Genomic DNA, 12,232 nt, shown 5'->3' with positions numbered 1-12,232 from the left:
GTGGTGAAGCAGCAAAGTCAGGTGACACTGCAAGGGAGCAGTGAGGCAGGAAAGGGCAAGTGCGAAGGTAGCAGTGAGGGATCAGCGAAAGAGCAGCGAGGAGGGAAAAGAGCAAGCGGTGAGGGAGCGGCAAGGGAGCAGTGAGAGAACGTTGAGGGAGCAGCGAGGGAGAGCAAGGAGGGAAAAGAGCAAGCGGTGAGGGAGCAGTAAGGAGGGTAACTCGAATCATGGCTGCTGAGGCAGGCCCATCCAAAAAAAGACAAAAGACATACTATTTTCACCAAGCCTGGGAGAATGATTTTTTGTTTACAGACATTAAAGACAAGTGTATCTGTCTAATCTGCGGTGTAGGAGATGCGATCAGAAAAAAGAGCAATGTGGAGAGGCACTTTGCAATGGTACACAAGGAATTTGAGAAAAATTTTCCTGCAGGAAGCAGTCTCTGCATAAAAGAAGCAAGTAAACTAAAGGTGGCATTGCAGAGACCACAATCGTTTTTAACTAAACCAGTGAAAAAAGCGAACATGGCAACAGAGGCATCTTTTGAAATTGTCCACTTTTTAACCAAAAATATGGCAGCATTTTCAGGCGGTGTAATGGTAAAGGGCACGATGACTGTTATGGCCGAATCATTATTCAAAGATTTCAAAAATAAGCCAGAAATTATGTCTGCTATAGTCAGGGGCGAACACCATGGCAAAAATGGTATTGGCATTATCTGCAGACATTTTGGAACAGTTAGCGAGGGATTTAAGTACTTTTCAGTGTGATGAATCGGATGACTCCACCAAAACTGCCCAACTGGCTGTATTCGTTCGAATCGGGTTTGAAGGCTTCACCATTAAAGAGGAATACTTGATATTGTTGACTTTGAAAGCCACTACCAGAGGAGTTGATATCTACGAGGTTAAGATATTATTTTGTAAAAAAGAATGCGACAATCAAGAAGTTAGTGTCAATAACAACCGATAGAGCCCCTTCAATGACTGGGCGTCATGTCAGTTTCATTGCAAATTGCAAAGCAGACCCTGATTTCCCTTGTTTCCTGAACTACCACTGTATTATTCATCAACAGGCAATTCACAGCAAAGTGATGGGATTTGATCATGTTATGACTCCCGTTGTGAAAATAATCAATTTGATTCATGCAAGGACCTTACAACACCATCAGTTCAAGTTACTTCTCGACAAACCATCATCTGAGTATGGCAATCTTTTACTACACACTGAAACCCAGTGGCTTAGCAGAGGGAAAGTGCTGTGTCGATTTCTTCCCCTTGTGTCAGAAATTAAAGCTTTTATGGAGTCAAGGAATGAAAGTACCACCCAAATATCAGACAGTGCATGGCTGCTTGACTTGGCATTTCTAACAGACATGACAAAGAAATTAAACAGCTTAAACTGTGAACTGCAGGAAAAACAAAAAAATAATTGCCAACATGATAAGCACAGTGAAAGCTTTCAAATCGAAACTGGACCTTTGGGCATAACAGTTGCAGAATCACAAAATGCAGCACTTTCTGTTTGTGCTCCAAATACTGGTAGAAAATGAAACTGTTGCTGAGCATTTGGATGCCAACAAGTACAGTGATCTCTTGACCAAGCTTGGCCAAGAATTCTGTAGGATCAGAATCTCCTTCCCCCACCCACCACCCCCACCAACTGGACTTTGTGGAGTATAGGGAAGGAACTCCAACCCCCACGGACACTAGTACTGTGAATGAGAGCCAAACCTCAACACAAAGCACACAGAGGCAGGGCTGCATTCCGACGAGTCAATTTCAAACATTCCAACATCACAACAGAACTGATACTGTTAAAGGACTGGAATTTGAGATATTATTATAACAGTGACACAGGATAACTGCTATCATGTCAAGTAATTGAGGAGGCCATTGTTACAACTAACTGGGCCCAGAGCACTGCATTCACTCCTGTTAAAACAGGAGAGAAACCTTTGTCGTGTATATCAGCTCTGGAGCCTGGTCTACCTCACCTTGGTGGAGTTCATTGTTCTCAGTCATGGAAATAACATCAGCACTAAATCGATCTGTCTGGACCAGGCAGGTAACAGAGGAAAGAGATTAAAAGGTGCCAAGTGCTGACCATCCAGCAGGATGGCTTCAGGAGATGTGTTCATGATATTTCGATAAGAGTCATTATAAAAAGGACCAGATCGAAGGGTTTGGCACTGCAGTTATGTGAAGAAGGACAGGAACGGGTCATCTCAGGTCCAGGCCTACAATCAACGTTGGTAATGACCAGCCATGTGGGTGATGGTAAGTTTTTCAGTCAAATCTTGAAGGGGTTTGTACTATGGGGGCTGCAGTCGGAAGAAGGGTCAAAGTTGGTCATCTTGACTCAGGACCTACAATCAACACCGGGACCGACCGGCCATGGGGGTGATTGTAAGTGTTTTCAGCCAAATCGTAGTGATCTTGATCTGAGGGATTGGGACAAAAGCAGAGTGTTTTTGCCTGTATTTGTGTTCAGCCAATTCGTAGTGATATCGGTCTAAGGGTTTGGGACAAAGCGTAGTGTTTTGCCCGAAATTTGTAAGTTTGTTCCAAGTCGTACTGACTTTCTTTTGGGTAACTGGGAACAGTGGTCAAATCACTGAAGGGTTCAGCTGGGAATTGAGGTGTCAATTTTAAGTTACTGCAGGAGGTTTTGTACTGAGGACAGTTTTGTTTTATTTCTGTATCAACTGACTTTCCTTCAAACATAAGGGCAGAAGTGGGGATGTTCGCTGATGATTGCACAATTTTCAGCACCATTCGTGATTCCTCAGATACTGAATTAGTCCGTGTAGAAATGCAGCAAGGCCTGGACAATATCCAGGCTTGGGCTGATAAGTGGCAAGTAACATTCGCGCCACACAAGTGCCAGGCAATGACCATCTCCAACAAGAGAGAATCTAACCATCTCCCCTTGACATTCAATGGTATTACCATCGCTGCATCCACCACTATCAACATCCTAGGGGCTACCATTGACCAGAAACTGAACTGGAGTAGCCATATAAATACCGTGGCTACAAGAGCAGGACAGAGGCTAGGAATCCTGCGGCAAGTAACTCACCACCTGACTCCCCAAAGCCTGACCACCATCTACAAGGCACAAGTCAGGTGTGTGATGGAATACTCTCCACTTGCCTGGATGGGTGCAGCTCCAACAACACTCAAGAAGCTCGACACCATCCAGGACAAAGCAACCCGCTTGATTGGCTCCCCATCTACAAACATTCACCCCCTCCACCACCGACGCACAGTGGCAGCAGTGTGTACCATCTACAAGATGCACTGCAGCAATGCACCAAGGCTCCTTAGACAGCACCTTCCAAACCTGCGACCTCTACCAACTAGAAGGACAAGGGCAGAAAATACATGGGAACACCACCATCTGCAAGTTCCCCTCCAAGTCACACACCATCCTGACTTGGAACTATATCGCCGTTCCTTCACTGTCGCTGGGTCAAAATCCTGGAACTCCCTTCCTAACAGCACTGTGGATATACCTACCCCAAATGGACTGCAGCGGTTCAAGAAGGCAGCTCACCACCACCTTCTCAAGGGCAATTAGAGATGGGCAATAAATGCTGGCCTGGCCAGCGTCGCCCATATCCCATGAATGAATAAAAAAAAAACCATAGAGGTGTCTGTATTAGGGATATTATTGGATTCAATAAAATAACAATTCATGGTTAAGCCAAACTCTGTGTTGTATGCAATTTTGTTCTTGTAATTCCTAAAGTCCAAGAACTGTAGTAAGGGGGTACAGGAACAGAACCTCTTCCAATTCACTGACAAAATTTGTGACTTTAAGCAGCTGGAGCCGTGTGTGAAATTTACCTCAAACCCTTTGATAAAAGTGGATGTAAGTAACATTTCTGAACAAGTGAGCTCGCTGTTTAACCTCGATAGGACTGATTTGGAAATGGAGATTATTAATCTTCAAAATTAGATTCAACTGAAATCAAGGTACCCTGCAAGTGATTTCTTGAGTCTTGTGGATACGGAGAGGTACAGCAATATCCGCGCAGCAGCAATGAAAGTGGCTTCGTTGTTTGGTTCCACATATCTTTGTGAGTCCATTTTTTCTGACATGAACTTTATCAAATCGAAATTTCAAATCCAACTGACATACAAGCATCTGAACGACTCCATCAGGGTTACCCTCTCCAGTTACAAGCCGAATTTCACAGGTCTGGTGGGCAGCATGCAGTGTCAAGTATCACATTGAAATAAAGTTAAGATCAATTTTCCTTCATGTTAAATATAAAATAATGTAATTATATTAGCTACATATTTAGTTTGCATTTATATATCCATATTTTTCAATATATGTTTAAGTAGTTTGTGATATTTTTCATTTATCAGAAGTAGCTGTCACTAAAGAAGAGGTTGGAGACTCCTGTTATAGACTACGCACCATTAAAAAAGCTGTGTAGATGGTAATACATACCAGAACCATAATGAGACACAGGTTTCTATGAGATAGTGAAATAATCGACATAGTATGTGGTTTTGTAAGTACAATGGTAGTTTGTCAGTATTCATCTTTTACAGATTGAGAAATAATTTAGTGCAATACCATTCAACAACTGATTTTTATATCAATTTTAGTCATTTACTCAATGATGCTGCTAATACAACAAAATTTGTCTCCACCAAATGGGAGTGAGGTTAGTAACATTGTATTGACTGAGCAACCTTCAAGGAAGATTACTGTTACTTGACAGAAGGATAATCTTCACCATCGGAAGTTGATTTGTTCTTGTGAACACAGCCTTTATATAAATCTATGCTTTGAATTACTATTTCAGTGCCCACTTGACATTTTGCACTTGAATCAACCCATCATTGACATTCATCTTCTGCAGACCACAATTGAATTTACCTCTGGGATATCTTATTTGTCAGGAGTGATTACATTTCAACCCATCTCATTTTGTGGTATAGATAAATGAAGAAAGGCAGGTTGGATTGATTGTTGTAATGCACTTTCTGTGCAGCAGCTATAGAATGTGACAGAGCTCCATGTTCTCACTGGTGACTGAGACTGATATGCTAGAATTGATTTTAACGCTTCAAGAACCAAACATGATCATTAATTCCTTCACCCATATTTACACTGAGTCAGAAAAGATTGTAATAACAAGCAGTAACAACAGCACTTTTCCTACAGCGAGGTATAACATTCAAAGGCCAGTAGCTGCACATAGCATTCCCATGCCTTGTATTATTGGATGCTGAGGTCTCCTAAGCAATTGATGTTTAGTGCATGTCATGATGCATCTAGAAGCACTTGTCCTACTCAGAACTCGTGCATCAACTGTACACTGAGCTCTTTCTGGGTCAACTTTAATGACTCCATAATAGCCATTTGAAATGGGCATTGCATGAGAAGGTCCTTCCCATATGCTGGTTATTTTCTTTTACAGGAGATTGAGCTGCTGGGAGTAGCTGCTTTTCTGTTTAATATTTCAGCTAATAACCTGTTTAACTTACTGAGAGCTAAAAGGTGTCACCCCTGGCTCAGTGGTAGTAATCTCTTCTTTACATCTGAAGATCATGGGTTCAACCTCCGCCACAGACTTGAGGCTGAAACTCCAGTGCCGAACTGAGGAAGTGATGCACTTATCAGAGGTGTTATCATTCAGATGAGACGTTAAATGGAGGCCATGACCTAGAAATTCGAGAGCACCCAATTTTGGGCACTGGAATTTATACTCTGTGACAGAATGGAAATCAGAACCGAATATTGAACTTTGAACCTCCTTACATTGAAGTGGGTGTGGTGGGAGGAGACTTCCAGCAAAGACTGAATGAAGACCAGACTGCTGTGAAAGTCGACAAAGAGAAACGGAGGCTCGGGAGAGATTGGTGACCGAGGTAGAGGATCGTATTATCACAAAGAGCAACCTCGGGGGGATCGTCACAAGTCTTGAGCCTCAGAAAAGATCTCCAGGGTGGGTGGGGGTGAGGGGTTGAGCCTCAGGGAAACAGCTTACATGTATTGAGGGAGAATCAGGACTCAGGGGAGATGCAGCCTGGCGGAAGGGATTGGGGGATTAATCATGGGCCATGGAGGGACTGATCAGGGGATGGGGAGAATATGTGATCAAATGGGAAGGGCTCGGGGCTGGAGGAGGGAGATCTCGCACACCCTGGGAAGGAGATCATGGCCACTAGTGGGGTATAATGTGTCACACATATAAGAAGTGCGACGATGAAAAATTATGAACAAGGACTGAAGAGTTATAAAAATTGACTTTGTCCTTTCAAAAATGGACCTTTCTTTCAAAAAGTGAACAATGTGCTCCAAAATGGAGGAATTTAAATTAAAGTAAGGGTGTTATGCTTCAGTTATACGGGGCATTAGTGAGACTGCATCTTGAATACTGTGTGCAGTTTTGGTCTCGTTATTTAAGGAAGGATGTAAATGCATTGGAGTCGGTTCAGAGGACGTTTACTGGATTGATACCTGGAATGAGTGGGTTGTCTTAAGAGGAAAGATTGGACAGACTGGGCTTGTTTTCACTGGAGATTAGAAGAGTGAGGGGAGACTTGATTGAAGTTTATAAAATCCTGAACGGTCTTGACAAGATGGATGTGGAGAGGATGTTTCCTCTTGTGAATGAGTCCAGAACTAGGGGGCACTATTTTAAAATTATGACTTGCCGTTTTAGGACAGAGATGTGGAGATTTTTTTCTCTGAGGGTTGTGCAACTTTGGAACTCTTTGCCTCAGAAGGTGGTGGAGGCAGGATCATTGAATATTTTTAAAGCAGAGGTAGATAGATTCTTGTTAGGCAAGGGAATCAAAGGAGATAGATGGGAGTGTGGAATTCGAAACACAAACAGATCAGCCATAATTGTATTGAATGGCAGAGCAGGCTCGAGGGGCCGAATGGCCTATTTCTGCAGCTAATTTGTATGATCGTATGTACATACGAATGTTCGTATAGCTGCCAAAGGTTAAAGACTTGGCTTTTGTATATTCAAACTGTCTGACAGGGTCAAAGGAATATCGTCAAAGCAAAGAGTTGTCAGTTGCACCCATCAGACACACATCCTGAAACATTCTGGAATTGAATGGATTCTTCTGAAAAAAGGTGTGAAGTGGAAACATCTTCTTCTTCTCCTTTGGCCTCCTTGTCTCGAGAGACAATGGGTAAGTGCCTGGAGGTGGTCAGTGGTTTGCGAAGCAGCGCCTGGAGAGGCTATAAAGGCCGATTCTAGAGTGAGAGACGTTTCCACAGGTGCTGCAGATAAAATTAGTTGTCGGGGCCGTTACACAGTTGGCTCTCCCCTTGCGCTTCTGTCTTTTTTCCTGCCAACTGCTAAGTCTCTTTGACTCGCCACACTTTAGCCCCGCCTTTATGGCTGCCTGCCAGCTCTGGTGATCACTGGCAACTGACTCCCACGACTTGTGATCAATGTCACAGGACTTCATGTCGCGTTTGCAGACGTCTTTAAAGCGGAGACATGGACAGCCAGTGGGTCTGATACCAGTGACGAGCTCGCTGTACAATGCGTCCTTGGGGATCCTGCCATCTTCCGTGCGGCTCACATGGCGACGCCATCTCAAGCGCCGCTGGCTCAGTAGGGTGTATATGCTGGGGATGTTGGCCGCCTCGAGGACTTCTGTGTTGGAGATACGGTCCTGCCACCTGATGCCAAGGATTCTCCGGAGGCAGCAAAGATGGAATGAATTGAGACGTCGCTCTTGACTGACGTACATTGTCCAGGTCTCACTGCCATAGAGCAAAGTACTGAGGACACAGGCTTGATACACTCGGATTTTTGTGTTCTGTCTCAGTGCACCATTTTCCCACACTCTCTTGGCCAGTCTGGACATAGCAGCAGACGCCTTTCCCATGCGCTTGTTGATTTCTGCATTGAGAGACAGGTTATTGGTGATAGTTGAGCCGAGGTAGGTGAACTCTTGAACCACTTCCAGAGTGTGGTCGCCGATATTGATGGATGGAGCATTTCTGACGTCCTGTCCCATGATGTTCATTTTCTTGAGGTTGATGGCTCGGCCAAATTCGTTGCAGGCAGCTGCAATCCTGTCGATGAGTCTCTGCAGACACTCTTCAGTGTGAGATGTTAATGCAGCATCGTCAGCAAAGAGGAGTTCCCTGATGAGGACTTTCCGTACTTTGGTCTTCGCTCTTAGACGGGCAAGGTTGAACAACTTGCCATCTGATCTTGAGTGGAAGAAAATTCCTTCTTCTGAAGACTTGAACGCATGTGAGAGCAGCAGGGAGAAGAAGATCCCAAACAGTGTAGGTGCGAGAACACAGCCCTATTCCACGCCACTCAGGATAGGAAAGGGGTCTGATGAGGTGCCGCTATGCTGAATTGTGCCTTTCATATTATCATGGAATGAGGTGATGATACTTAGTAGCTTTGGTGGATATCCAATCTTTTCTAGTAGTCTGAAGAGACCACGTCTGCTGACGAGGTCAAAGGCTTTGGTGAGATCAATGAAAGCAACATAGAGGGGCATCTGTTGTTCGCGGCATTTCTCCTGTAGCTGGCGAAGGGAGAACAGTATGTCAATGGTGGATCTCTCTGCTCAAAAGCCACACTGTGCCTCAGGGTGGACACGCTCAGCCAGCTTCTGGAGCCTGTTTAGTGTGACTCGAGCGAAGGCTTTCCCCACTATGCTGAGCAGGGAGATTCCACGGTAGTTGTTGCAGTCACCGCGGTCACCCTTGTTCTTATAGAGGGTGATGATATTGGCATCGCGCATATCCTGTGGTACTGCTCCTTCCTCCCAGCACAGGCAAAACAGTTCGTAGAGTGCTGAAAGTATAGCAGGCTTGGCACTCTTGATTATTTCAGGGGTAATGCCGTCCTTCCCAGGGGCTTTTCCACTGGCCACAGAATAAATGGCATCACTGAGTTCCGATTTTGTTGGCTGTCCATCCAGTTCATCCATGACAGGCAGAGACTGGGCTGCATTGAGGGCGGTCTCAGTGACAACATTTTGCCTGGAGTATAGTTCTAGGTAGTGTTCCACACAGCGGTCCATTTGCTTGTGTTGGTCAGTGATTGTGTCCCCTGATTTCGATTTTAGTCGTTCTTGGAAACATCATAACCAGATTATTCTCATCCTAAACCCATCAAGAGATACTTTTGAACTGAATGGTTTCTTCTGCTACAAACGAGGTGTGAAGTGGAAACATCCTAGACCATCTAGAGGTGAGATGTAGCAAACCTTTACCTTAAAAGACAGCCTTCAAAGAGACAGAGAAACACCCAAAAGCAGTATGCAAGAAGCTTGTTTCCAGCAAACCAGAAAGGACGCACCTTGCTGTAGGATTCCATATCTACACTTTATACAACAGAAATCATCCATTGTCTTCAACTTAGCTTTCAACTAAGGGAGAAATCGACAAACACCTCAGGCCTGCAACCAACAGAAACTTGACTTCCAAGAGACTTCAACAGGTTTACCATGACCGCCACCCCCCCCAACTTATTAACCCATTTACCCCTTTTCCTCGCCATCTGTCTCTTCTAGTGTGTGTGTGTGTGTGTGTGTGTGCATGCGTGCGTGCACGAATGAATGAGGGAGTAGATGCAGTTGCGGTTACGATAATTTTGGGGTAAGGCGTATTGATCAAGACTTAATTGATTTTCTGTTTCAAACCTACAAGCAAACCTGTTGCTATCTGTTTATACGAACATATGAATTAGGAGCAGGATTAGGCCACTCAGCCCCTTGAGCCTGCTCCACCATTCAACAACATCGTAGCTGATCTAATTATAACCTCAACTCCACATTCCCACCTACCCCCAATAAGCTTTCACCCCCTTGCTTATCAAGAATATACTTACCTCTGCCTTAAAAATATTCAAAGACTCTGCTTCCACCAACTTTTGAGGAAGAGAGTTCCAAAGACTCACGACCTCTGAGAAAAATAAATTTGCCTTATCTCTGTCTTAAATGGGCGACCCCTAATTTTTAAACAATGATCCCTAGTTCTAGATTCTCCCACAAGAGGAAACATTCTTTCTACATCCACCCTGTCAAGACTCCTCAGAATCTTATATGTCACCTCTTACTTTTCTAAACTCCAGCGAATACAACCTTTCCGCATAAGACAACCCACCTATTGCAGGTATTAGTCCAGTAAACCTTCTCTAAACTGCTTTCAATGCATTTACATCTTCTTTAAATAAGGAGACCAATACTGTACACAGTACTCCAGATGTGGTCTCATGAATGCCCTGTATAGCTGAAGCATAACCTCCCTGCTTTTATATTCAATTCCCCTCGGAATAAATATATTCTATTAGCTTTCCGAATTACTTGCTGTACCTGCAGACTAACCTTTTGCGATTCATGCACTAGGACACCCAGATCCCTCTGCATCTCAGAGCTCTGCAATCTCTCACCATTTAGATAATATGTTTCTTTTTTATTCTTCCTGTCAAAATGCACAATTTCACATTTTCCCACATTATACTCCATTTTTCAGATCTCTGCCCACTCACTTAACCTATCTATATCCCTTCGTAGCCTCCTTATGTGCTCTTCACAACTTACTTTCCTACCTATCTTTGTGTCATCAGCAGATTTAGCAACCATACCATTGGTCCTTTCATCCAAGTAATTTAGATAAATTGTAAAATGTTGGGACCCCAGCACTGATCCCTGTGGCACACCAGTCGTTACATTTTTCCAACCAGAAAATGACCCATTCATGCCTACTCTCTGTTTCCTGTTAACGAGCAAAAATGTTTACCCCCTACACCATGAGCTTTTATTTTCCACAATAACATTTGATGTGGCACCTTATCAAATGCCTTCTGGAAATCTAAGTACAGTACATCCACTGGTTTCCATTTATCCACAGCACATATTACTTCTTCAAAGAACTCCAATAAATTCCCTTTCACAAAACCACGTTGACTCTGCCTGATTACCTTGAATTTTTCTAACTGCCCTGCTATAATGTCTTTAATAATAGTTTCTAACATTTTTCCTCTGACAGATAATAAGCTAACTGGCCTGTAGTTTCCTGTTTTCTGTATCTCTCCCTTTTTGAATAAAGGAGTTACATTGTCTATTTTCCAATCTAACGGAACCTTCCACGAATCTAGGGAATTTTGCAAAATCAAATCAACGCATCAAATATCTCACTAGTCACTTCTTTTAAGATCCTAGGATGAAGTCCATCAGGACCCAGGGACTTTTCAGCTTGCAGCTCCAACAATTTGTTCAGTACCACTTCTATGGTGATTGTAATTTTCTTGAGTTCCTCCCTCTCTTTCATTTCCTGATTTACAGCTATTTCTGGAATGTTACTTGTTTCCTCTGTGGTGAAGATTGATGCAAAATACCTGCTCAATTCATCTGCCATCTCCTTATTTTGCATTATTAATTCCCCAGACTCACTTTCTATCAGACCAATGCTCACCTTCTTTACTCTTTTCTTTTTTAAATATCCATAAATATCACAATCCTTTGCAAGGTGACCTGATTCACCGCAGCGATAGCAGATATCTCATGCAGCAGTGAAACTTCCTCTGCCACGACTTCGAATCCGACTGCGCCCACCTGCACTTGGACATTCATATGCCCAATGGCTGGAATGCCCACATGTATAGCACAACTGGCTGCTCATGATGAACTATATTCAGCTGTCTGAATGCTTTCACTCCGAGTTTCGTTTTTTTTCTGGCTATCTCTTACTATCTGTCTTTATGGCCAGCTTTCTCCCATACTCTAATTCTTTCCTCCTTATTAATCTTTTAGTCGTTGTTTGCTGCTTTTTATAATCTTCTGACCTGCCACCCATCTTTGCACAATTATGTGCTTTTGCTTTAAGTTTGATACTATCTTTAACTTTTTTAGTTAACCACGGATGGTGGGTCCTCCCCTTGGAATTTTTCTTTCTCGTTGTAATGTATCTATTCTGTGTATTCTGAAATATCCCCTTAAATGTCTGCCACTGTTTCTCTATTGACCTATCCCTTAACCTATTTTGCCAGTTCACTTTTGCGAGTTCTGCTTTCATGCCCTCACAATTGCCCTTATTTAAGTTAAAAATACTAGTCTTAGATCCAACTCTTCTCTCCCTCAAACTGAATATAAAATTCATCATATTATGATCACTGCTGCCTAGGGGTACTTTCACTATGAGGTCATTAATGAATCCTATGTCATTGCACAATACCAGGTCTAGTTTGCCTGCTCTCTGGTTGGCTCCA

At 43.3% G+C, this 12,232-nt stretch overlaps 1 protein-coding gene across 1 annotated transcript; it reads left to right on the top strand.

Annotated features, from left to right (window-relative positions):
* Positions 1-227: 227 nt before the first annotated feature.
* On the top strand, positions 228-11,036 carry LOC137370263 (general transcription factor II-I repeat domain-containing protein 2B-like). The gene is made up of 8 exons (XM_068032641.1): positions 228-599; positions 679-948; positions 1,076-1,522; positions 3,754-3,876; positions 3,964-4,209; positions 5,743-5,885; positions 9,090-9,214; positions 11,014-11,036. The coding sequence occupies exons 1-8, from the start codon at positions 228-230 to the stop codon at positions 11,034-11,036; spliced, it is 1,749 nt and encodes a 582-aa protein (XP_067888742.1).
* Positions 11,037-12,232: the final 1,196 nt, after the last annotated feature.

This window comes from Heterodontus francisci, chromosome 5, assembly GCF_036365525.1.
Source record: "Heterodontus francisci isolate sHetFra1 chromosome 5, sHetFra1.hap1, whole genome shotgun sequence".
Classification (NCBI taxonomy): Eukaryota; Metazoa; Chordata; class Chondrichthyes; order Heterodontiformes; family Heterodontidae; genus Heterodontus; species Heterodontus francisci.
Note: the sequence above shows the minus strand (reverse complement) of the source record. Positions and strands in the feature narration are given on the sequence as shown.

Excerpts from the sequence above, each read along its gene's own strand:
- LOC137370263 (XM_068032641.1), top strand. The coding sequence starts at position 228 with ATGGCTGCTGAGGCAGGCCCATCCAAAAAAAGACAAAAGACATACTAT. Across the intron at positions 1,523-3,753 it reads CACAAAATGCAGCACTTTCT|TCCAAGAACTGTAGTAAGGG; the intron begins GTTTGTGCTCCA and ends TAATTCCTAAAG. Across the intron at positions 4,210-5,742 it reads AGCCGAATTTCACAGGTCTG|AATGGAAATCAGAACCGAAT; the intron begins GTGGGCAGCATG and ends ACTCTGTGACAG.